At 40.6% G+C, this 27,461-nt stretch overlaps 2 protein-coding genes across 2 annotated transcripts; both read right to left on the reverse strand.

The window, feature by feature from the left end:
• Positions 1-10,877: 10,877 nt before the first annotated feature.
• LOC121972214 (UDP-glycosyltransferase 83A1-like) lies at positions 10,878-12,362 on the reverse strand. The gene is made up of 2 exons (XM_042523910.1): positions 11,888-12,362; positions 10,878-11,761 (listed from the first exon to the last, which is right to left on the reverse strand). Exons 1-2 carry the CDS (start codon positions 12,360-12,362, stop codon positions 10,878-10,880), a joined length of 1,359 nt encoding a protein of 452 aa, XP_042379844.1.
• A 12,813-nt stretch (positions 12,363-25,175) lies between these two features.
• Positions 25,176-26,764, reverse strand: LOC121973105 (UDP-glycosyltransferase 83A1-like). The gene is made up of 2 exons (XM_042524687.1): positions 26,261-26,764; positions 25,176-26,198 (listed from the first exon to the last, which is right to left on the reverse strand). The coding sequence occupies exons 1-2, from the start codon at positions 26,733-26,735 to the stop codon at positions 25,279-25,281; spliced, it is 1,395 nt and encodes a 464-aa protein (XP_042380621.1). The 5' UTR covers positions 26,736-26,764; the 3' UTR covers positions 25,176-25,278.
• Between the last annotated feature and the right edge of the window lie 697 nt (positions 26,765-27,461).

A 27,461-nucleotide genomic window follows, 5' to 3' on the forward strand; every position in this document is an offset into this window, starting at 1 on the left:
AAACAAATAATCTTGTTTATCTAGCTATACAAGAGTTACATTTGATATAATTGGTATATGATGCCTACCTATATTATACGAGTCTTGGGAGATTAGCCAAAGCTAACTCAAGATGAGGTATAATATAAATCTTGTCCCACATGAATATCATCACGATTGGATTTGGAGCTAGTAGTGTAGGTAAAACTACATCCATGACTTGCTCCTACCAAGCTCTTTATAATCCAGTGGGAAAATCATTTAATTAAAGGTCTAATTAAATGATCTATATATGATACTTATTTCTGCATTTTATTATTATAGATTATCATGTCATCAAATATGTTGAATACCCTCTCTTTGCGATCTATCCTTGATAAGGACAAGCTTAACGGAGCTAACTTCTTGGACTGGTACAAAAACTTAAGAATAACTCTCAAGTAAGAAAGAAAATTATATATCCTAGAGCAGCCCATTCCTGAAGTACCCGCCACTACTACCACTAGAGCTGATAGGGATGCTTATAAGAAGCACCAAGATGATGCATTAGATGTATCATACCTTATGCTCACCACAATGAACTTTGAGCTTCAGAAGCACCATGAGAACATGAATGCTTCTGATATGGTTGAACATATTAGACAACTATTGTTGGTGCAATATTTCCCCAGGTCAAGGTTGACCGTGTTGACTGAGCTTGAATTGAGTCAAGCTCGAGTCTTGATGTTGTGGTTTCGATGTTTGACAATACATGTAGTCAATACATGGAGATTGCAGGTGCAATTGTTCATGTGGGGAGATTGTGAAGAAGAGTCAAGTAGGTCAAGAGTGATTGGATACTTGACTGAAAAGTCCTAATGAGTGAAGCCAGGCAGATTGGAAATCCTGGTGAGTGAAGCCAGGTGGAAGACTTAGTGAGTGAAGCTAGGCAGAAGGAAATCCTGGTGAGTGAAGCCATGTGAAAGACCTAGTGAGTGAAGCTAGGCAAAAGAGAAATCCTGGTGAGTGAAGCCAGGTGAAAGACCTAGTGAGTGAAGCTAGGCAAACGAGAAGTCTTGGTGAGTGAAGCCAGGCGAGGAAATCCAGATGGATCAAGGATGATCGGACATCTGGTGTTGGGAAGTCCAAGTATGTCAAAGGGATTGACCGGATACTTGACACAAGGAAATCCAGATGGATCAAGGATGATCGGACATCTGGTGTTGGGAAGTCCAAGTAGGTCAAAGGGATTGACCGGATACTTGGCACGAGGAAATCCAGATGGGTCAAGGTTGACCAGACATCTCGTGGAAGTCCAACTGGGTCAAAGGGATTGACCGGATGCTTGGTAAGGGAGTCCTAGTAGGTCAAGGGTGACCAGATGCTAGGCATGATGTACCAACAGGTCATGGTTGACCGGATATTGGTTTGAGGGACGTTTGGACTTGATTTGGCAAGTCTTACATGGGCTGGATCGATCAACCGATCGATTGGCTCATGCCCAATCGATCAGTCGATCGATTGGGAGAGTCCCCGCGACAAGCCTTCTCCCAATCAATCGGTGGATCGATTGGGGAGAAGTGTCGCGCGAACAGAAAGCCTCCCAATCGATTAGTGGATCGATTGGGAGCCTCCAATCGTTCAGTGGATCGATTGGGGGTTGCGATTCTACGCGATAAAGGCTGGATCGATCAGCCGATCGATCCAGGCGTTTCCCGAGAGCACAGAGGCGCTCTGGATTGATCAGCCGATCGATTCAAAGCCTCCCCGATCGATTGGGAGCAATCCAATAGATCAGGATCCGACCGTTGACATCATATTTAGCTGCAGGCGTTCGATTCCTTCGGTAGAACTTCCACAGCTTCGATTCTTCTCTTCAGCGATCTTCACAGCAACTCCATAAAGTTCTCACCGCCAGATCTTGAGGGTTCTTGGAGGCATTTCCAAGTCAAGAGACGGATCTACAGCAAGAAGAAGAAATCTAGGGTTAGGGTTTTCTTGTGCTAACTTGTAAGCTTTTAGCTTGTATTTTGTTCCCTTTCCCTTTCTTCTTGTAGTGTGAACTTGTAGGGCTTCTCCGCCTTTGGTAGTTACCATAAAGGAGTATTTTATTAGTGGAGGGTGCGTGAGTGTGTGGATCCTTGGACTAGTCACCTCTTGTGAGGTGGATACCAAGTAAATCCTCGAGTTAGCGTTGTTGTATTTGTGTTCTTGTATTTTTCGCTGCACATCATCACAAAAACACAGGCAACGACGAGCACGAGAGCGCACCGAGCTATTCACCCCGCCTCTAGCTACATAATCGGTCGCAACAAGTGGTATCAGAGCAAGGTTGCTCTTCACCGGAATCATCACCGGAAAGGGAAAAGAGCTAGAGGGTGAAGAAGTTGGAGCAATTTTACAAGTCGAAGACTTCATCAAAAGGCTCAACTTAAATGAAATTCCAAGATGGGTTTGGATTCGATACAAGGGTACCTCCATCATTCATTTCAACAAGCTTCGATATTTGGAAATTAAGGATCGAGAATTTCTTGATGATGGAGATAGAGCAATGGTTTGCTCTAATGGAAGGATTTGAAACTCCAACAAACTCCAAGGGCAAGCCTATCAAGAAAAGCAAATGGAGTCAAGAGCAAGTTCAAAGGAGCAAGGCAAATGATAAAGTGACCAAGCTTTTGGTCAATTTATTGCCAAGCAATATTTTGGCTCAAGTTGGAGAATTCAAGGATGCCAAGGAGCTTTGGAGCAAATTGGCAAAGATTCATGAGATCCCCTCCACTATATCAAACCAAGAAGAATTCAAAGAGGGTGACTCATTGGATCAAGACCAAGAGGAAGAGGACTACGAAGTTGAGAGATGCTCAACTTCCGAAGAAGAAGTCCAACAAGCTTCATCTTCAAAGGAATTAAATGAAAAAGGGAAAGAGGGAGCATACTCTTTGTTTCACATACAAGATGAAGATGAAGAAGCCTCCACCTCTAGGATTGAGGGGGAGCAAATTTCGGTGACATCGGATCAAGGAGAAGGAGAAGCTTCCACATCCGGGTCAAGAGAAGAAAAGGATGAAGAAGCTTCCACCTCCACAAGTCGAGTCGAATCTATTGGAGGAGCATCATTATCAGATCAAGAGGAAGCCTCTACCTCCGGATCAAAAGGATAAGATGCCATCCCTACACATGAAGGTATAAATGTTTCAAATAAAAATAAAAATCATATCATATGTTTTGAGTGTAGGAAACATGGGCATTATAAGAGCAAGTGCCCCAAGTTGGCCAAGAAGAAGGGCCAAGTTGTACTAAAGGGCAAGGAGAAGCCCAAGGAGACCGCCCCCACAACAAAGAAGAGCAAGAAGCACATTGTGTGCTTCTCTTGCAATCAAAAGGGACATTATAGGAGCCAATGTCCCAAGGGGAGGAAAGCGGTCAAGGCTCATGGAAGAAGCACAACTCAAGGGGGAGCCTCCAAGGTAAAAAGAAATGTATCATTTATTGAGCCTACTCCCTTGAATAATGGTAAAAAGCATGCTAGTTCTAATTTTTATCATTTTAATGCTATTTACCATAAGGATAGAAAGCATGAGAGCTTTAAAGAAAAACATGTGGCTCTACATGCTAAAACTATCACACCTAGGTTTAGGAAGGTAGATAAAAATCTAGACAAGGAAACTAAGAATTTTAGTTATGTGTCTAGAAACAAAAATGCTTATGGTGTTAATGAAAAACCAAAAACTAAGGACTTAATGGTGGAAAATCAAGTCTTAAGGTCAAGACTTGATAAATTAGAAAAGACCCTAAAAAGGATGGAAAATATCCTTAAAGGGCAAAATGAGCATAACCTAGGTTTAGGACAACAAAAGTCATCCAATGGCCATAGCGGTTTGGGATACAAACCAAAGGCTAAGAAGGATGTAATTTCTTACCATAGGGTTCCATATAGTTATGGAACCGAGTGTAGGTCAAATGGTCAAGTCAAAAGTACAAGGGAAGCTATCCCTAGGAGTATTTTTGCAACTAAGGTGACTAAGACGTCTAAGAAGTCTAACAAAGTCACTAAAAAGGTCACAAGGGAAGAAATCCCTAAGGTTGACCTAGAAAGTATGACCAAGGCTTCTAAGAAGCCTAATAAGGTCACTAGGAAGGTATCTAGGAAAGTTATCCCTAGTGAATACCTAGAGCATCCAAGAAGCACCAATATATTTTGGGTTCCTAGGAGCATTTTCTTTATCCCATAGATGGGCTAGAGAGTGCCAACTTTAATTGAAAGGGTAGTTAACCCAATCATGATAAAGTTGGCACTCTAAGAGCATTTTCAAGGTTATTGTTAACCTTTGAAAATGATAAGGATTAATGGCTTACTCTTGGAAAGAGTAAGATGTGCCAAAAATTTGAGCTTTTGGATATAATCTTAATTGACACAAGAAATCAAGTCTAAAACAATGTCAAGTTGGGATGTTGGCATTTTATTGGGAAGTTAAAGGCAAGTCTAAGCCTTATTTTAATTTGTTACTCTTTAAAAGAGTTATTTGTGTTAAAATTTGAGGAATATGCTTAATTTAAATTGGCACAAAATTAGGAAAATCAAAAGAAATGTCAAAATTGAGTTTTGGCATTTTCTTGGGAAATAGTGGGCAATCTAGGGTTAAATGTTAATTTAGCTAAGGATTAAGGATACTTAGATAGATAATCTAGGTATTTCTTTTATGCTAATTCACCATGCTTTATTTGCCCATCATATGTCATGACATCATGTTTATTTTTGCATTCATATTTTATTATGAAAACCATAAAAATACCATGTTATGTCATACATACATAATGTAGTTATAGGATATTTTCTTTTGAAAATTATTTATTTTTGATGTATGCCATAACATATCATGCATTATTTTAATTCCTTGCAATTTAAGGACAAATGACATTTATTAACAAATAACATCCTTGGTGGATGTTCATAACCTCAAAAATGCCTAGGTAGATATGCATGATCCTTAGATTAGGGCAAAATCAAACTTTACATCTCACTATGAATTATAAGGTGACTTGTATGTGGTTTAGTATACATTAAATATAAGTGAGATGTTAGGATGATGAGCAAAACTCAAGATGTTGATTTAGTACATTTTTGTGAGTTTTAAGTTCGTCAAAACACATAGTTATGTGTTTTCCAATCATTGGAAAAGCTAATGTACAAGTCATGTGCATTGAGCCCAAAGAACATGGTTGGAAATTTGTTTTGAAAATCATTTTAAAATATTTTTGGAAAACCTTGGTGAAGGCTATCTTTTGATAGTAATCATCATTGAAAAGTTAGACACAAATTAGAAGAAAACACTAAAGTTTTTACAAGTTTTCTAGTTTGTGTCAATCTTGGAAAATATAAAGTATTTTCTTAGGAAACTATTTTTTCATGATACTATATGCCCTAAATAATGTCTACAACGATTTTTATGATTTTTGAAATTTTGTAGATTTTTCTAGGGGTTTCTGAAATTTACTGAAATGGAATTTCAGCTTTTTCAGAGCTTCAATCGATCACCCGATCAATTGAAGGGTCTCAATCGATCGGGCGATCGATTGAGAGCAAGCTTCTTGCGAACAGAAGCTTCTTGGATCGATCCACCGATCGATCCATCCCTCCTGAATTGATCAGTGGATCGATTCAAGCAGGTTCAATCGATTGAGACCCAACTCCAATCGATTGGGAATGCTGATTTTGGCTGGTAAAGCCTGATTTTGGCATTTTAGACTATCTTTAGTCTAGGTAACCATTCCTAACCCCTCAAAACATATTTGTATACATTTAGGGTGAGTTTTCATGATGAAAACAAGGATGAATTGGTTAAGGGAGACTAAGTCGAAGTTTAGGTTGAGGTTTGGTTTTATTATTGAATTTATGAACCTCAAAACTTCTAATTTTGGGGTTTCCTAAAGGTTTAGGGATTCCAAGTCATTGTTGGTGCAGTGACAGAAGTTTTGTGCATGTCTTTAGGGGGAGTTACTTTTTAAGGACATGAAAAATTATTTTCATACACCTTGGAAGGTGGTTTTACCTTCTTTAGTGAAAATGCTCAAGATTGAGCATGGGAATACAATGGAGAGTGGATATCTTCATTGTTCAGTAGTATATGCTCAAGGATGAGCATTTGATGAAAATAAAGGGTATGAGACCTTTATTTGAATTGTGTTGTGAGCAACGAGTGAAGTTGTAAACAACGAAGGGTAACTTTTTAGGAGGAGAGTTTTTTTTTTTTGTGCCCAAAGATTGGGAATGAATTTGATGTGTGCCAATAGGGGGAGAATGAAGGGTTTAAGTTAGACCTTCATTATCTAAGAGGGAGTTTGCCCTCTTAGGGGGAGAATGTAGGGTTTAACTTACATCTTCATTACCTAGGGGCATGAAGAAGGTTGAGGTTATGGGATTAGCCTAACTTAAAGAAGGTATTGTCAAACAACAAAAAGGGAGAGATTGTTGGTGCAATATTTCCCCAGGTCAAGGTTGATCATGTTGACTGAGCTTGAATTGAGTCAAGCTCGAGTCTTGATGTTGTGGTTTCGATGTTTGACAATACATGTAGTCAATACATGGAGATTGCAGGTGCAATTATTCATGTGGGGAGATTGTGAAGAAGAGTCAAGTAGGTCAAGAGTGACTGGAAAGTCCTGATGAGTGAAGCTAGGCAGATTGGAAATCATGGTAAGTGAAGTCAGGTAAAAGACCTAGTGAATGAAACTAGGCAGAAGGAAATCCTGGTGAGTGAAGCCAGGTGAAAGACCTAGTGAGTGAAGCTAGGCAGAAGAGAAATCCTGGTGAGTGAAGCCAGGTGAAAGACCTAGTGAGTGAAGCTAGGCAGACGGGAAGTCTTGGTGAGTGAAGTCAGGCGAGGAAATCCAAATAGATCAAGGATGATCGGACATCTGGTGTTGGGAAGTCCAAGTAGGTCAAAGGGATTGATCGGATACTTGGCATAAGGAAATCCAGATGGATCAAGGATGATCGGACATCTGGTGTTGGGAAGTCCAAGTAGGTCAAAGGGATTGACCGGATACTTGGCACGAGGAAATCCAGATGGGTCAAGGTTGACCAGACATCTCGTGGAAGTCCAACTGGATCAAAGGGATTGACCGGACGCTTGGTAAGGGAGTCCTAGTAGGTTAAGGGTGACCAGATGCTAGGCATGATGTACCAACAGGTCATGGTTGACCGAATGTTGGTTTGAGGGACGTTTGGACTTGATTTGGCAAGTCTTACATGGGCTGGATCCATCAACCGATTGATTGGCTCATGCCCAATCGATCAGTCGATCGATTGGGAGAGTCCCCGCGACAAGCCTTCTCCCAATCGATCGGTAGATCGATTGGGAAGAAGTGTCGCGCGAACAGAAAGCCTCCCAATCGATCAGTGGATCGATTGAGAGCCTCCAATCGTTCAGTGGATCGATTGGGGGTCGCGATTCTGCGTGATAAAGGCTGGATCGATCAGCCGATCGATCCAGGCGTTTCCCGAGAGCACAGAGGCGCTCTGGATCGATCCATAGCCTCCCCGATCGATTGGGAGCAATCCAATCGATCGGGATCCGACCTTTGGCATTATATTTAGCTGCAGGCGTTCGATTCCTTCGGTAGAACTTCCACAGCTTCGATTCTTCTCTTTAGCGATCTTCACAGCAACTCCACAAAGTTCTCACCGCCAGATCTTGAGGGTTCTTGGAGACATTTCCAAGTCAAGAGGCGGATCTACAGCAAGAAGAAGAAATCTAAGGTTAGAGTTTTCTTGTGCTAACTTGTAAGATTTTAACTTGTATTTTGTTCTCTTTCCCTTTCTTCTTGTAGTGTGAACTTGTAGGGCTTCTCCGCCTTTTGCAGTTACCATAAAGGAGTATTTTATTAGTGGAGGGTGCGTGAGTGTGTGGATCCTTGGACTAGTCACCTCTTGTGAGGTGGATACCAAGTAAATCCTCGAGTTAGCGTTGTTGTATTTGTGTTATTGTATTTTTCGCTGCACATCATTGCAAGAAACAGGCAACGACGAGCACAAGAGCGCATCGAGCTATTCACCCCCTCTAGCTACATAATCAGTCGCAACAACTATATCAAGGACAAATAAGATATGAGAGATTTGAGATCTCTAAGGTTCTATTTCAATGCAGAATGCAAGAAGGAAGTCTCATAGAGCCTTATGTGCTCAAAATGATCGGGTATATAGAGAATCTACAAAGGTTGGATTTTCACTAGGGCAAGAATTGGCCACTGACCTTATTCTGCAGTTATTGCCCGAGAGCTACAATCAATTTGTCATGAATTATAATATGAATGAAATTGACAAACCATTGCCTAAGATGTTGAGCATGTTGAGAACTGCTGAACTCAACCTTAAGAAGGCAAAGCCAAGTACCATTTTGATGGTGCAAAAGGGCAAAGGCAAATGGAAGTCCAAAGGTATGGGTAAGACCCAAATCAAAGGCAAGGACAAGACTTATGCATTGAAACTCAAAGGTGGGGTTGCTAAGGAAGGAACCTGCTTCCACTGTGGTGTGACCGGACACTGGAAGAGGAATTGCAAACAGTACCTAGAGGAACTGAAAAGGAAGAGAAGTGAGACTTCTGTCTCAGGTATATATGTTATAGAAGTCAATCTATCTATTTCTTCTTTATGAGTATTAAATACTAAATGTGCATCTCACATTTGTACTAATATGTAGAGGCTGTGAAATAGTAGATCATTGACAAAGGGCGAAGTGGACCTACGAGTAGACAATGGCGCAAGAGTTGTTGCTGTAGCTGTAAGAACATGAAGAGTGTTGTTATGTGCCTGCCTTAACTAAGAACATTATTTTTGTTTCTTGTTTGGACAAGAAAGGTTTTTCATTTGTAATAAAGGACAAATGTTGTTCTATTTATTTCAATAAAATATTCTATTATAGTACACATCTTTTGAGTATACTCTATGTTCTAGATTTTGACAACCCAATCTATAACATAAATATCAAACAGTTCAAATATAATGATTTGAACCAAACATATCTATGGTATTGTCGCTTAGGTTATATAAATGAGAGTCACATATCCCAACTTCATAAGGATGAATTTTTGGACTCATTTGATTTTGAATCATATGAGGTATGTGAATCTTATCTTCAAGGCAAGATAACAAAGACTCCATTTAGTGGACATAGTGAAAGAGCTAATGACTTGTTAGGACTCATACATACTGATGTATGCAACCCTTTTAGAATAGCAACTAGATTAGGCTATCATTACTTCATTACTTTCACTGATGATTTCAGTAAGTACGACTATGTGTATCTGATGAGATATAAGTCAGAATCCTTTGAAAAGTTCAAAGCATTCAAGAATGGAATATAAAACCAACTTGGTAAGAGTATTAAGATGCTTCGAACATATCGAAGTGGGGAATACCTTAGCCAAGAGTTTCATAACCATCTCATTGAGTGTGGAATCATATCTCAATTCACTCCACCTGAACATCACAATGGAATGATGTATCAGAAAGAAAAAAAATCATACTTTATTAGATATGATACAATCGATGATGAGTCAAATAGATCTTCCTATTTCCTTCTGCGGACATGCTCTAGAGACGGTCGCTTTCACACTTAACCACGTTCCATCATCATCAATTTAAGGCTATCATAAAGAAACCATATACAATATGGACGGGAAGAGTCCCAAGATATCTTTCATGAAGATTTGGAGTTGTGATGCTTATGTTCATGCTCGATATTATATTATCGAGCGAGTTATATTCATGATCGATCGGGCTTCTTCCACCGAGTGTGTTATATTTATATTGTGTTTATGCTCGACTGAGCTTTGTCTACTGAGCGTTCCTAGGTTCATTGGCATTCTGTTGCTTTAGTTTAACCAGTACTTTATGCTCGGTCAAACCTAGACTGCCGAGCGTATCTGAACGCGCTAGTCCTTTGTCTGTTTTAGTTCAGTCGGGCTTGCATTCTCGATCGAGATTATATTCTTGGTCAGGATTGCATTCTTGATCGAGGCTCGCCTGCCGGGCGTACGTGCGCGTGCTAATATTTCTCCTATTTCGGTTCGTCCGGTACTCCATGCTCGGCTGAGCTTTTCCTACCGAGCATATCTACATGAGTCGTACCCTTAATCAGTTTTAGCCTGGCCGGTCCTACATTCTCATCTAGGATTTGCTTACCAAGCATATCTATCTCACCCGAGCCTCTCTACTTCTTCTTTCTTCTCCTTATATCTCTTTTCACCTTATTGTAGGGGATCCATACCTTATAACCCGTATCATATGCTATCATTATATTAGAAATAGCATTATAAGAAAAGATGTACAAGTGGAATACACAAAGTCTCAAGATCAAGTTATTGATATTTTTACCAAGCCACTCAAATTTGAAGACTTCATCAAGATGTGAAATTTGATTGGAGTTGTAAAATAAGTTTAAGAGGGAGTGTTGAAATTAAATTTGATTTTAGATAAAAATAATAATAAATTAATAAGGAGTTAGTGGATAGAGATATTATAAATGCGGTGGCCGTGGATAAAAATAAAATATTATGGATAGAGATAGAATTTGATGAGATGGTAATTTGGATAAGAATAAAAATTTTGTAGAGATAGAATATGATCTAGATTCAATGTATTTGAGATTAGTGTTTATCCAATAAGACTATAAATATATATCTTTTTCAATGAATGAAAATAAATTGATTTTTTATTTTTCTCTTCCACTATAGAATATATATATTTTTTTCATAATTATTTTATTTATTCTACCATTATTCTTTTTCAAACATAGACCTCTAAAATATATCCAAACATGTAAGCCTTTCCTCCTGTTTTTATTCTGGTTCCACATTGACGGTTTTATTCTATGCAACCTGTGTTACCATAAGAAAACATCAAATTAGTCTTCGAACCACTATGCCTTGAAAGCATCCATAAAGGTCTTAAGATTCTCCAGCGAAGCGCCTCCTTCGTTAGTGTTCTGCCGGGCGTTCTCCTTCAACATCGATGCCCTTGTTCTCATCTCCTCGTTCGAAAGCAACTCTTCTACCTTGGATTTCACCTGTTCCCGCTTAACGATCCCACTCTCGTCAGGCGTCATGCGCAGACCCACCTTCCAATCGTCACAAATGTAGTTCTGGTTCAGGAATTGGTCTCCAAAATATGGCCAACAGAGGAAGAGCTTCCCGTTCCTGACGCCTTCCATGGTCGAGTTCCAACCGCAGTGAGACACGAAGCAAGCGACAGAAGGGTGAGCCAGCACCTTCTGTTGAGGTGCCCAAGCCACAATCTTCCCTCTGTCTCCGACACGCTCTTTGAATCCATCCGGATAAGCATCGGCAGAGTCGCTGGTGAGGTCGGGCCGGACCACCCACAAGAAGGGTCGGCCAGTCGCCTCCAGCCCAAGCGCGAACTCCTGGAACTGGAGGCGGTCGAAGATGGTGAAGCTCCCGAAGGCCACGTAGACGACGGAACCCGGCTGCTGCTCGTCCAGCCACGACAAGCAGGCCGCGTCCTCCGGCCAGAAGTGTCCCACGGCGCGGCTCGGCCGGAGGCCGGTGAGCAACGGCCCGATGGGAAGAATCTTTGGATTGTAGCGGAAGGTTGGCTCTTCGAGCTCTTTGAAGGAGTTGCAGAGGATGAACTCCGCGACGTCGATGACCCTGTTGTTGTTGACGTAGTTGAAGATTAGCTTTCTGGTTCTGCCATCTCCAATTAGGTTCCATACCAAGTGGGACGAATTGATGAATGGCATGCCGGGACCGAGCTGGAACGTCTCGTGTTCTGAGATCTGTGTGCCTGTAAAAACAGAAACCGCATGTTACTTTTGCATCATGAAAACTTTGGCGTCTCATTAATTAATCACAATCATCAGACCAAAACAAAAACAAAAACAAAAACAAAAACAAAAACAAAATCAATTACCATCAGCATCGATGACGCCTCTCGAAATCAACTCCGGAATGCTCAGCAAAGTCGCAAGTACCTGGGCTGCCGCCGGCCAGAAAGAGGCTGGCCGGAGACCCTTCTTACAACCAACCTCCAGCGCCCATCCCATGTTCGCATCCACCAACATGCAAGTCATCGGATCCTCTGTTTCGTTGCTCTTCTCGATTAGTTCCTCCAAGCACCGCGGCATTACCTTCATGAATGCTTCCGCGAGCCTCGCGAGATCGTTACGGTCTTCTTCCGGCCCTAATCCATCGGGGACCGTTACCAGAGCGATCTGTTCCACGGTGCTCTCCGCGGACAACGCGGTTAGCAGACGCTTGTGGTTGAATTCGGTATTGACGAAGGTGGCCTTGAAGCCGTGATCTACTAAGCAGTGGCAGAGCTCCATGAAGGGAATGACATGGCCTTGAGCAGGGAATGGCAGAGCGAGAACGTGTGGCAAGCCCATTCAGATTTATCCTCTTTTCTTCTTCGTCTCTTTGCCACAAGAGAGGAAGAAGAAAAGAGAAAAAACAAAAAAGAATATAACTACTTAATTTTACCAGTGCAGCATAATAGAATTTATAGAAAGAACTATGACAAATATAATATACGATTATTGTAATTATAAAAGTTATTTGAGTTATAGCATGACAAATATGACAATATGAAAATTAAGTTCGTATAAAAGTACGAAATTTGATTAAAGCATGGCAAATATGTTAATTATATAAGTAATTTGAGTTATAGTGTGTCAAATATTGAATCGAAGTAAAAAAAAATAAACATAGTTTATCTCATGGACTAGTCTTGGGATGATTGATCAAGGCCTACGAAAATTTTCAATTGGCCATCAGCTAAATCGGAAAGCGCCTGAGGTGGGTAGCCCAAAACTCCAATATTTGTGCGCCCCATTTACACTAAAAAAATACAACGTTAGAGATGGAATTTGTCGTCACTACATCTCCATAAGAACTTAAGTGTAGTGTTAAATATGTAAGAGTTCTCACACCATAGGTTGGATAAGAAAAAATATGATAGGAAAACTAATAATCTAAGATTTAGAATATGGAACATAGGAACTCTCATTGGTAAATCAATGGAGGTAGTAAATACGATGATTAGGAGAAGAATTAGTATTTTGTGTGTACAAGAGACAAAATAGGTAGGCGAAAAGATAAAGATGATAGAGAAATCAGGTTTTAAGTTATGATACACTGGAAAAAGTAAAGTAAGAAATGGAGTGAGTATTATTGTAGATAATTCGTTAAAAGATGAAATTGTAAGAGTAGTTAGAAAAGGGGATAGAATTATAACCTTTAAAATATCAAAGAGTGTAAGAGGATATTTCGCCTTCAATGAAGGAAAATTTTAGTGAGCTTTTATCTACCTTAAATTAACAACTACCTAAGTTGTAACCAAATAAAATACTGTAGCATTCTTACTTATTTCCTTTTAAGTTGTTCTTCTTAAATGTTATATTTGCTTAATTAATATTGAATTCTTGTGCTGTTCAAATAGCAAGAGATTTTTCTAACTTACTTGCAGAGTTGTTCATGCCCCCTCTAACCGGCCTCACAGTACCAACAGTTGGTATCAGAGCCCAATCACCTCAGAAGGGCTAACCACCAACTGAAGCAACGAGACGATGGCCGAATCTAGCATCTATCCACCATTGTTTGAGGGGGAGTTCATGTTCTAGAAGTGACGAATGGAGGTATTCTTTAAGACATATTTTAATATTTTATTAATAATGAAATATGGTTTTGAAACATCAAAGAACAAGAACGAAGAAAAACTCGAATAACACCTCTGGACCAAAAAGCATCGTGACAAGTTTATGGCAAACGATAAGGCTGAATTTCATCTTATAAGTGTATTACCGATCAAAGCACATGACAGAATCGGCACATACACATCCGCCAAAGCTCTCTGGGATATGCCTCTAGAACTCCACAAAGAATCAAAAGAAGTTGAATCTAACTCTTCGATGGATATCGACTCATCTTCAGAAGACACCAAGATCAAAGAGATTGCTAAAGCAGTACTAATAGTTGAATACCTACCTAAAGACAACAAAGAAAGCTTATCTGAGATGAGTATGGATGAAGGAGGAGATTTATCAAAAGACAACAACACTGAAGGGGGAGATTCCAACTCTAGCTTTAGATTAGATATGATAAGTGTTTTAAACCTCTTTGCAAAAATAAGACTAGATATATCAAATCAAAAAAGATTATGCATGCTTGTTAAACCAATTTAATAAAATTAAAATTGAAAATGAGCAATTAAAAAAGGAGATAGAAAAATTAAAATCAAAAGTAACCTTACATGTTCAAATTTCTTACATGCTCTAGAAAGAAATTTTAAATATTATCGAAGGTTTAATTGGTATTTATAAAACCATAAAGTCAAATTATAAAAGTAGATAGAAAATTAATTTCTAGAAAATATTTAGTTAATACAATGAAAATAATTTATTTTGGATACTAAAGTCATGCTTAACTTAATAAATTAATTTCATATTCATGGTAGAAAATTAATTTGCTCAATTTATTTTTTTTATAAAATTAATTATTTCATCAACTTTTGGTTAGATTTTCTATTCAAATTATTATCTGTGAAAAAACAAAAATTTTATTTGTTAGCATACAAAATTTTTAAATTGTTTGGTTGTTATATGAATTATTGTAAATTTTTTGGACAAAAATAATCCTTTTATAATTATAAATTATCTAGAATGTATTTTTGACAAATTTAACTTTTCTATGGATGAACATTAAATTCTCTATATTATGAAAAATTATCATAATATTTAGGTATTAGATTTTATTTTTTATACATTTAACTTTAAAAATGAGTCTTTCTAATTAAATAACTAATACTGGTCAAACTAAATAGTTATTTATTGTCAAAATTTTAATTATGATCTTTCTGTTTTAGTTTGACCATCAAAATAATTTTTATAATTTTAAAATAATTTTTAAATTATTTTGATAAATCTGGCCTTTAATTCTTAGAAATTCGAATATTCATAAATAAAATCTTGGAAAATTTTCTTTGGGCATTGTTTTATCACCCTTAGAATTTTTTTTAGATTTTTTTCAGAAATTAATCCCTATTTTTTTATATGATAAAAGAAGGAGAAATGAAAGGAGGGGGGTGTTTTAAATTGTTAATTTTTTTTCAAATAAATTTTATGTTTATTTTATTCTAGCTTTAACTTGTATTGATGCACATCAAAAAGAGAGAGATTGTAAGTAGCCCGAGTTGATTTTGATGTGGTCAACCAAGTTAAGTTAGGTCATGCGTATTTGATGACTTGCGTTTGAGTGTATAGGGACTTAGGAACATAAGAAGCCGAGCAAAAGACACGACGAACGAAAGGACGACATGAAATCGAGTCAACAGGCTCGGTACATCTGAGGTACGAGAAGATGTGGAAGAGCACACTGGTGGAGCAAGAAGGACGTGTGCGGTGCTTTCGAGGGACGAGAAGCCAGAACAGAAGACTGTTCAAGAAGAAGGCCGAAGTTGGGTTCTAGTGAGTTCAACTCTGGAAGGCTGAAGAATCACCCAAGTGAACGAAGAAGAAGCCAGCGATCGAAGAATGCACCGAATGAGTCAGCACTTGGTTGACTGGTCTCAGCGCCTGGACCACTAGGGTGCCAAACATGCAGCTCGTCATAGTAGATTACTCTTCGGATCCACGCCAGCAACAGTCCAGGTGTCCGAACATGAAAAAATTCTATCTTCAAGTCGTTGCGATGCCATTGTGTTGAGATAGAATTTGCCTTGCTGGAGGTGCCCAGATCACCATCCAGGCACCCGGAGTTCACTACGTCAGCAATGGATAAACTTGACCAGAGCACTATAAATAGATTCCTGGTTCACTTAGTTCGAACACAACTCTGGTATTCAATTCCTAATATTATTTTAAGCTATCAAAGAGTGTAAGAGGCTTCTCCGCCTTCAACGAAGGAGAATTTTAGTGACCTTTTATCTACCTTAGATTAATAATCAACTAAGTTGTAACAAAGTAAAACACTTTAGCTTTCTTACTTATTTCCTTTTAAGTTGTTCTTCTTAAATGTTATATTTGCTTAATTAATATTAAATCCTTGCTCTGTTCAAATAACAAGAGATTTTTCTAACTTACATGCAGAGTTAGCTAAGTATTGCTGAAAGAAATTCTTTTCAAAGCTAAGTATTTTTTTAAAAATAAAAGAATAAACGTTAAGTATTTTTTTTTGAAAATAAAGTTAAGTGATACTTTCGGGGGCTTAATGCTAAATTTTTTGGAGTAAGATTGAAAGTTAGTTTTTCAAATTTAAGTACTATTTTTATGAGTTAACAACTTTTCTCTCTACTTAGTATTTTTTGATATATGTCAAAGGAGGAGAAAAAGTATTAAAAGTAAAGTATAAAGTTTTTAATTGAGGAGGAGTAAAATTTAAGGGATAGTGAGTAATATTTATATTTACTTTTTCCTTAAAAAATGTTACTTAAATGCTTACTTATTTTTTGTTCTATGTATCTTACTTTATTATTTTGAATGTTTTTACTTAACTTTAAACTAGATGACCATAAAATAAAAAGTGGGAGATTGTTGATGCTGGAAGCACTACCTAGTCAAACTTGTATTTTGATATTTGGCAAAGGTTCAAAGTTAAGCTGTGTTATGATCTAACAACTCTAATTAAGTGTGTAGGAAAGTCCTAAGTGATCTTAGGCAAGGTGAAAGTTCTAGCTAAGGATAGGCAAAGAAGTCCTAGTCGACACTAGGAAGGTAGAAAATCGTAGTTGATACTAAGCAATAAAGTCCTGGTCCGTGGGACTGGGCAAAGTCTTGGCAGGTCAAGGACATCAAGCAAAAACCTGGGGTCGAGAATACTGGGTGAAAGTCATTGGGGTCGCAAACACCAGGCGGATGATTGAACGGGTTAGGGTTCAAACATCCAGTGAAAAGTTCTGAGGTATCAGATGTTGAACAAAAGTCCAAACAATCTAGAGGATTGGTTTGGAGAAAAGGTAAACTCTCTTGAAAGGAGTAGGTAAGGACGTGTTTCCCATAGAGGGAATAGTAGGCGTCAATCTGACCTAGAGTTTCAGCAAAACTAAGAATCAGAACAGGACAATCTAAAGACTATCAAATATTACCTTGCTTTACATATTATTACTTGTTGGACTAACTTTGTTGAAGAAAATCAAAGCCTGGAAAAAGGGCTCCAGGTGCCTAGAGCTTGTCCTGGCTCCAGGACATTCAGGCACCTGGAGTTGCTCTAGGGGCCCCGGTCAATTGCTTATAGGGAGTGCAGTGGGTGGCCAACCTTTATCACCGAGGGCACCCAGATAGTCCAAGCATCCGGACTGGGCAAATTTCATCCACAGGCTGTAGTGGCATGCTTCAACTAGCTAATCTACATCAATAGTCCAAGCACTCGGACCGGTCCGAGAACTCAGAGATGGATAAAATTTACTCAATGAAGTTTCGACGAGAGCACTCCACGTCAGCCCAGTGGGGGCACCCGGGGAGGAGTCTAGTTGTCCAGATGGGGCTATAAAAGGAGGGTTCAACTAACACCTTAAACATACAAATTCGAACAACTTTCTATCTTGCGCATTGCTCCAGAAATGACTCTGCAATGCCAAATCACTTCTCTGATGATCGAAATCTCGCAACTCGAATCCTTAAGTTGTAAGTATAATTTTTGTTTCTAGAACTTAAACAATTATATCTTTTTACTTGTCTTTGTACTTGTAATTACCGAATTGCTAGTGAATTTTCCAATGAAAGTGATGGTTGATTGCGGGCTTTAGAGTAGGAGTTGTTAGACTCCGAATCAAGTAAAAGAAAAGTACTATTAATAATTTCTTTTCTTTTCTTTACTTTACTTTCCACTGTGTTTACTCTAAATTGATTTACGAAAAATTGAAAAGCCACCAGTGCTATTCACCCCCTCTAGTGCATCTATCCTATAGAAAGTGCCATTGAGATCGACTGTTAGCACCAGACAGCCAGGACGACGACGATGCCTTCAGCCAAAATGAAGTCTTTATTCTTTGTTTGCAAGCATAACCCTCTATTCAAGAAGCTCCATGATGGAAGGTTGATGTCGATAAAGGATGTGGGTTTGGATGGCGAGGACACGTCGGAGTCAATTAGTAATTCCAGCGAAGGGAGTTCTCCATCCTCAATTGTTGCAACTGCGCATCATCGAGTCAATTGGATTCCTCAATCCAATCATCAGCCGAAGCAGCTTCTCCATATCATCTCCTCTTGCTAAAATCAAGAAGCCAATATCAAATACACATGCTTAGAAACTGTCTCCTTGCTAATGTCGCAGTCTAGTTCCACCACCATAGAACGCGACAACTCCAACCCCACCAACTGCACACACTACAATTCCAACATTAAGGAGGTTGTATCCTTGCTCAGTGCCTCCTTGTCCACCCCCCGTTCACTCTACCGCCACAAAACCCCCATATTCAATAAGCCCTTGTAGTGGTTATCTTATTGCAAGCTAGAGGTTGCCACCAGTGGCTTCGTCGACATGACCTTAGTAGCAAAGGGTGCCAACGAGTACGCCAACGGAGATGTGTTGGAGGATAGGCACATTGTGGTCGTCTAATATCTCAAGGATCAACCGCCCGATGAGGAGTTCTGCAAGGAGTTGGAGGTGGTCAGCCAAGCGCAACACCATAATGTAGTAATGCTAGTGGGTTTCTACATAGAGGAGGGAATTGGTGTTTGAGTACATTTGCAATGGCTCCCTCGACCACCATCTCTATGGGGAAGTCCAGACTCCATTGGGTTGGCTTGTAAGGATGAAGATTGAGTGGGAGTTGCATGAGGGTTTAGATATTTGCACGAGAATTTTAGGGTGGGTTTGGTCATCTATAAAGACCCGCGACCCAACAATATTCTACTCATGAATGACTTTGGACCATTGTTGAGGGACTTCAGACCACAACACGATAAAGGGAGGCATCTCTATTAGTAAACACCAATCTCCCTAAATCTTTTGGCTATCTTGCTCTCGAGTTCATAGAGCACAGGATCATTATTGACAAATCTGACATGTATGCATTTGGAGTGGTGCTACTCGAGCTTGGCCGAAAAGCCTTGGGCACCAATCTTCCCAAGGGGCAGCAGTTCCTGGTCAAGTGGGTGAGGCCGCTCCTCTCGGTTGCATCAAATGATGATCAGACTATAGCAATCGACTGCTTATTTGATTGACATTTAGAGTGAGACCAATGTCATTTCTTCAGGAAGGAGCTCCGAGAAATGACATGCGTGCCTCATTGTGCCTCAACCTAGAGTCACAGTCAAGGCCTAACATGCCCAATGTGCTGAGGATTCTAAAGGGAGACAATGCGATCAATCAAGTTCTAGATGACAACACTGTGGGCAACATAAGTAAAGTGCGGATGCCAAATGAAGTTGTGAAGGAGGTTAAACATTAGAATAAGAAGGAAACCCCTAAAGGAGAAGTGTTTGAGGGATGTGAAGATGGACAAGAGTAGCGTCCACAATGTCATGCTCATCGACGGATCGACGAGGATTACCAAAATTCAGTAGTTGCTAGTGGATTTTGTCGATTTAATGCCAAATGATGTTACTCCCTAAAGGAGAAGTGTTATTATTATTAGTAATTTTATTCTTTTGGTAATTTTTTGGGTGTTTTAGTATTTTAGATATTTTTGATAATTTCTATCTTTCATTTTTTTTAATATTTTGAGCATGTTTAGGATTGTGAGTCTGTTTATAATTTTTCTTTCCTTTTAAAATTTCTTTTCATTCTTTATGAGTTAGGAATTGTATTCTATATATTAAGATTTATTTCCTTTATTTGGATAGGGTTCAAAGTCTATATAAACATGTGTTTAGTTGTTTGAGAAATCATCCTTCATATTGAATATAGTTGCCCCTTTTGGTAAAACTTAGAGAATGATGAATTTTTCTTTATTTTCGACGGTTTCACTTCTTGCATTCTCCTCAATCCCCATCCCCCCTCTTCTTGTTAGCCCACATGATACTCGCTATCATGCCCGGCGTTAGATGTCTTCTTCTTTGTCTCTAGATTGTAATTCCATCTCTATGGAGTAAAACACTTAATTCTAGGACGAGAGAGTAGTTCAATGTATTGTTGACACTATTTTTATATATTTATTCATTTTTTTATCGCATGATTTGTTTATCCATGATCCAACTTTATTGTGCATACATGATTATGCCATTGTGCATCTTCATACCCCATGGGACGTGGGGCATCATGACAAGAGCCTCCCTAAGAAAGAGGTCGTTTTAGTAAGACTACCTTAAAATTGGGCATCACATTTGGGTAGTCATGTCGGTATATTTCAAAAAATCTATACTGGTACCTCGGGATAGACCACCTATATGCATATAAACATTGTAGTAAAACGGTAAATAGTCTTTAGGGTGTCAACAATTATCATAGCGAAATTGAAATCCTAGAATTGTTTCCCCAAATTCATATTTCTCTCATGACTTCTTATGTTCTTGATTCGTTTCCTTTCTTTCTCAACTCTTGCGATTTGTGATTGTCTAGATAACTTACTTTGCAACTTCGACTGGTACTTAATTTTACTATCCCTGTAGGATAGATTTTTTTATTACTTGATGACAGCCATATACTTATGATTTTCTCCCATCAGTCTCCCAACGCAGTTTCTCCAATTCAGTCTTTCCTGCCTCAGCCTCAGTTAGGGCCTTCTCTATTATGGCTCTATCAGTGGCCACCGTCGCTTGGGCCTCGTCCACCTCTTGATATGGTCGAGCCAACTGATCCTCTAACTCGGCCATCTGTGCTTCCATCTATCGATACCACCTGACATGGATGGGCAATCGATAGTGGAGTTTGTGATGCTCCTTCTAGGGTTGTGAGAACATGAAAGGTTAGTCATAATACTTGCCAGAGAAATTAACACTAACAAGGGTCATACCTTTGCAATGGAAGCATTGAGGACCTTGCTCAAGTGTTCTAGCTCAATGTTCGGTAGGATTTTAGTCTTGTGCCACTGAAGCCTCTCCACAAAATGCCTTGATCGATCCACCCTCTCCTCAAAGTCAGCCTGGGGAGAGCAAGGAAGGGGCTGCTAGAGCCAGACCTTGTCCTTGAGATAGTCTAGTACAATGTAGCCCTCATGTCGGCTTTTCATTCAGGCCTTAGGGGCAAAACTCCTTAAAGGGAGCACCACTAGGGGAGCCCCCGCGAAAGGGTTCACTTATTTTCTTGGTTACGACTACCCCATCTCATTAAGGCTGGGAGTCAGGCAGACCTCGCTCTGAGCAGGAGGTTGCTTCAGTACCCAACTCCACTTTGAGGGTTCGATCTCCACCTCGACCTTGGCTGCCACCTCGATAGCCTCTATCTCAGCCTCAAGGACCTAGTCTCGATCACCTTTGCTAACTCCTCCACTTCAATTGTCGGGATCTGTGGTATAGTGGTGGAGGGCTCAAAATTGGAAGCCACTGTGGAAGAATCACCCACTGCAGTGGATGATCCAGCTGTGACAGCCGAAGACTCGACTACCATTGATCATTGGGGGGCTAACAGGTCTGACGAGCCCTCGACCGAATCCTTTGAGTCCCAAAGGCCTTCAACCGATGTGATGTCAGATCCCACTTTAGGGTCTTGTTAACTAACACACTCAACATGACTTGATTTGTGAGGAGAAGAAAAGTTAGTCAATGTTAGGGAAAACTTAACATAAACAACACCTTACGCAATCATTCCTCTAGAATGATTGCATTCAAGCTCAACCCAGTTCAGTAAAGTAAGACTTCATCCTCCACCAGCTCATTAATGTCAAATTTGAGTCCCGCTAGGATCTTGGTCACCACCAAGTATGCCCACTCCAGTTTGTACTATTCGAGAGGTGGTTGAGGCTGCGGATTGGCCCGCTAGGCAGTCAGGTAGGTGCACAGATGTTGTGTCTTGACAAAGACAAAACAACTCTTCCACCCCTTGTACGAGGTTGGGTACTCGCTGAGGAAGTTACACTTTGACCTAGCTACAAAGTGTTGGTATTGCAAGATTGTAAATATAGTCCTACATTGAAAACACATGGAAAAGATCATGGGTTTATAAAAGAGAAAGATATCTCCATTGGCATGAGATCTTTTGGGTAGAACCCAAGAGCAAAATCATGAGGGCTTAGACTCAAAGTGGACAATATCATACTATTGTGGAGATATCTAAAATTCTTTTCGATCCTATAATTGGTATCAGAGTCCGGACTGCCAGAAGGTTTAACTACCGATTGTGCACAAGAGCTATGGTCTGATTGAGGCATGTGGGTACAATATTGACCTCGAACAAAGAAAGTAAGGGCTCCTATGTTCGGATCAAGAGGACCAGACACCGGGCAGGAAGTCCTAGTTGTGGCTACGCAAGGAAGTCCTAGTAGGTCGGGTGGACCGAGGGACAGGAAGACCTAGTGGGTTGAGGATCAGACATAGGAAGCCTGTGGTCCTTTGTTTTTTGGGGGGGGGGGGTTGTTGGTGTTGCAAGGTTGCAAACATAGTTCCACATTGAAAATACATGGGAAAAATCATGGGTTTATAAAAGAGAAAGATATCTACATTGGCATGAGGCCTTTTGGGTAGAACCCAAGAACAAAATCATGAGGGCTTAGGCCCAAAGTGGACAATATCATACCATTGTGGAGATATCTAAAATTCTTTTCGATCCTACATAAAGTAGATGACCCCAGACTCCCTCGCTCTCGCTTGGGATAAAAAAGATAATGAAAGATGACAAGGTCAAGTGGAACTTGGTGCAGTCGAAGAATAATGAATGCACCACATATATGACTGAAGGAGTTCAAGGCGAAGTGAGATAGAGAGACGTGGAAATAGGTGGCCAGATCTTTGAGAAAGGATGGGATGGGACTGAAGGAGTTCAAGGCGAAGTGAGATAGAGAGACGTGGAAATAGGTGGCCAGATCTTTGAGAAAGGATGGGATGGGAAATCGTAGGCCACCTGTCAATTGGTAATGGAAGCGGATTATGTAACTTGGCGTGGCTCATGTGACTGATGCTCTTGTACCGGAACCCTAATCTTGTGATCAAAAGGAATGCCAAACTGTAACCGGAGAGAAGATTCTACCTCCTTGGTATACCATGCATGACTACTAGGTCTCATACTAAGAGACCGACGGTTCACTGGTAGCCATGTGTTCAAAAAGAAAAAGAAGAAAGAAGAGAGGAGAAAATGCAAAGAGATAATACAGACTGTTGAAGAGTGTTACAAACTTATTGATTCACCGGAACAATGAGACAAAGGGGGAGATGGAGACACAAACTTTGGTACTCGAAAAGGCGAATGCTAGCAGTGTTGGTCTCCTAAATCCTAATATACTTCGGCGACTGCTTAATGAATTATCACGTCTCCTCTTTGAGCCATTGAATGGAACGATTAGGGGGAACATGATCTCTTCTTAATCGTCAGATTGGGTTGTTGGATCATTATAGTGACTATGAACGACCACCCGACTACTTGGCCTTCGTGACAATTCAAGTGCAACCGTTGGATGCAAGAGTGGAAGAGACAACAACATGACTCCTTCGTTAGATCCAATTGTCAAGTCGATGTTTGTCGCACATCCCTTGGCCATCAATGTGCCTAGATGTGTGCGTGGCTCGAGATGGATATCACATGTTGGTCATTAATGTAATGATAAAGTGCACCAATCATGAGGGTGATACGCGATCTCACCTATTACATTCATTAAATGTGACAAGGACCAACGACAAGAACCAAACTAGTTATTCCAGTGAAGCACCAACACCTCAGCACAACACTCTGAATAGCAAACCTAGTCGGTAGATGCCAACTCAATGTAATCTAGTTAATTAAACAATGCCTCGTTTAACTAGACTAGTTAGGAAGGCTTGTGATGTAGTGGAAGCTTGCAACTTTCATAAGCCCCATGTGGTCAAGAGTTATGTTGAGCTATTAGTCAAAGTCAAGGCGCGTGAGACATGATCTTAGGGTATCAGACTTGGCCCAGAAGAGACTCGGGTCTAGTCGAACCATCTCAGTACATTTATCCCAAGGAATTGAGTTCGCTATGGACAAGTCGACTATTTACAACTCAGCCTCAGCCTTCGATATCATCCTCGACTCGACATCAAACACCGACCTCATCTTCGATTCAGCTCAGTGGCTGACCTCCTCTCTGACTTGGCCTCAGGGAATCGACATCCTTTCTGACACAACCTCAGTCATCGACCTCCTCTCTAACTCAGTCTCAGTCACCAACCTCCTCTTCAACTCAGCCTTAAGCACCAACCTCCTCTTTGACTCGGTCCCAGTTGGCGACCTCCTCCCTGACCAAGTCTTAGTTGCTGAGATCGTCTCCTCATCCACACATGGCTTGGGTCCACACCCTATGTGGCCCGTTGAAAAGCGTGGTGGGGGGAGGGGGTGCGGATAAGGGATCGACATGATTGCTTTATTCATGGAATCATTTCTCCTAGAAGCCATGGAGAAACGATAGTGCGCATCTCGCGGAGCACGATATGACCGTTTCATTCATGGGACCATTCTATAAAATGTGGAGAACGGTAGGGTGCATGCCAGGGCACATGGGTAAAATAAGCACACATGCCGGGCATCATTGAACACGTGATGAATAGTTCGTATATTTCGAAGAACGTGCACATTTACGCTCTTTAAAGGGTCGTTCGCTCTCGCAAACGTAGATATACACACATGAGTCCTTGAACTCTGACCTTTCTTCATGTTTTCTTTTAATTCTCATAGATTTTTACTGACTTGAGTATCGGATGACTACGTCAGGATACCTCCTAGTGCCATTCTAACCACTTTCTTTGTGAGCCTCAAATCCGTCAGTCTTCCTTGTTGGTGTCTCCTCGAGAATCTTACAATCTTTTCCCTTTCATTGACTAATTACTTGACCATCCAAGATGTTTGATTTTAAGAAGAATTGAATATCACAACTTCAATAATGTTTTTACTCTATACTTTTGAATGTATATATTGATTATTAAATAGTTTTAATCTATATTTTCAAAAAATTAATATTCATATATTTTTTATTTTATTTATATTTTAAAATTAATTAAATTATTGTATCAAGTGTAGATGACGACCAACATTAGGTAGTTTTGAAATATGCTACACCCAGTCACCCCTAATGTCAGATGGCAAAAAGTAAAATCATCCTCCATGGTGAACCGGCTTTCCTAGACAAAAATTGAATCCTGATTTTCTGAGGCAAATCCTCGGCAACACCAACGCCCACAATGTCGTCATTATCTATGAGAAACCATCGATCGAATCTGGGAGTTTATTCAATTTTGTTCTTCAAATCAGGCATGCGAGAAGAAATCAAACACTTAATTTGTTCTTCAAATTACTGTGCTGAGCCTTGATAGCATCGATAAAGGTTTTCAGATTCTCGAACGAAGCGCCTCCTTCTTTAATGTTCCTTTGAGCGGTCTCCTTCAACGTCGATGCTCTTGCTGTCATTTCCTCGTTTGGAAGCAACTCTTCTACCTTGGATTTGATCTGTTCCCGCTTAACGATCCCACTCTCGTCAGGCGTCAAGCGCAGACCCACCTTCCAATCGTCACAAATGTAGCTCTGGTTCAGGAATTGGTCCGCAAAATATGGCCAACAGAGGAAGAGCTTCCCGTTCCTGACGCCTTCCATGGTGGAGTTCCAACCGCAGTGCGACACGAAGCAAGCGACAGAAGGGTGAGCCAGCACCTTCTGTTGAGGTGCCCAAGCCACAATCTTCCCTCTGTCTCCGACACGCTCTTTGAATCCATCCGGATAAGCATCGGCAGAGTCGCTGGTGAGGTCGGGCCGGACCACCCACAAGAAGGGTCGGCCAGTCGCCTCCAGCCCAAGCGCGAACTCCTGGAACTGGAGGCGGTCGAAGATGGTGAAGCTCCCGAAAGCCACGTAGACGACGGAACCCTGCTGCTGCTCGTCGAGCCACGACAAACAGGCCGCGTCCTCCGGCCAGAAGTACCCCACTGCGCGGCTCGGCCGCAGGCCAGTAAGCAGCGGCCCGATGGGAAGAATCTTTGGATTGTAGCAGAAGGTTGGCTCTTCGATCTCTTTGAAGGAGTTGCAGATGATGAACTCCGCGACGTCGATGACCCTGTTGCTGTTGAGGATACAGTTAAAGATTATTTCTTTGGTTCTGCCACCTCCAATTAGGTTCCATATAAAGTGGGAAGCGTTGATGAATGGCATGCCGGGGCCGAGCTGGAACGTCTCATGTTCTGAGATTGGCGAGCCTGTAAAAATAGAAACCGCCGTTACTTTTGTAGGATGTAAACTATTTGGAATCATTAGTTACCATCGCCATCGATGACGCCTCTCGAAACCAACTCCGGAACGCTCAGCAAAGTGGCCAGCATCTGGGCCGCCGCCGGCCAGAAAGCGGCTGACTGGAGACTCTTCTTCCGGCCAACCTCGAGCGCCCATCCCATGCTATAGTCCACCAACATGCAAGTCATCGGATCCTCTGTTTCTCTGCTCTTCTCGATTAGTTCCTCCAAGCACCGCGGCATCACGTTCATGAATGCTTCCGTGAGCCTCGCGAGATCGTTCCGGTCTTCCTCCGGCCCTAATCCGTCGGGGACTGTGACCAGAGTGATCTGCTTCATGGTGCTCCCCGCAGACAACGCGGTGAGGACGCGCTTGTGGTTGAATTCGGTATTGATGAAGGTGACCTTGAAGCCGTGATCTACCAAGCAGTGGCAGAGCTCCATGAGGGGAATGACATGGCCTTGAGCAGGGTAAGGCACAGCGAGAACATGTGGCAAACCCATTCAGCTTTGCTAAAATTCCAGTTACTTTCTTTTCCCGTGGTTTCTTACACGTTACAAAATAACCTTGTCTGACATATTTATACTGGAGTGTTTCAAACAGGTTAATCTGGATCTTGTGAAATCTGCATTGGCAACCCTAACGCTATGCTGCTGCTTCTTGTTCTTGTTGCAGACGTACAATGTCGTCATCGAATCTAGAAGCATTCAGTTGGCGCTTGGATGCTGCCGGCCTTTTGTCTTGGATTTGATGTCATCTCCTGAAATTTTAGTTAGTTTGTAATTTTGCCTAAGATTGGCAACAGATGTCATAAGATTAAATTAATTATCTTATTTAAGACTTAAAAACAATGAATTAGGGATGAAATATTATTTCAGTGCTAAATTAGCTATAAAATATGAATTCCATCACTTAATATTCATCACTTATTTCAGTGCCATTACCCGAAAAGTTTCAGGTCTTGTCTATCATCGAAAAATTACCTCCGAGTTGGGAAGATTTTGGCATGACTCTTAAACATAGGAGAGGTAAAATCTCTCTAGAAGATTTGATGATTGCCTTACATATCGAAGAAGAACATCGGAAGCAACATAAAGATGATGATAAAAGAATGCCTATGGATTTTATTCCAAAGGCAAACGTAGTAGTCTCATATGATAAGAAAAAAATTTAAAAATCAGAAAATGAAGAACAAGATGAAATCCAAACCAAAGGTTCAAAAGAAAAAT

The sequence above is a fragment of the Zingiber officinale genome, chromosome 4A (genome assembly GCF_018446385.1).
Source record: "Zingiber officinale cultivar Zhangliang chromosome 4A, Zo_v1.1, whole genome shotgun sequence".
NCBI lineage: Eukaryota > Viridiplantae > Streptophyta > Magnoliopsida > Zingiberales > Zingiberaceae > Zingiber > Zingiber officinale.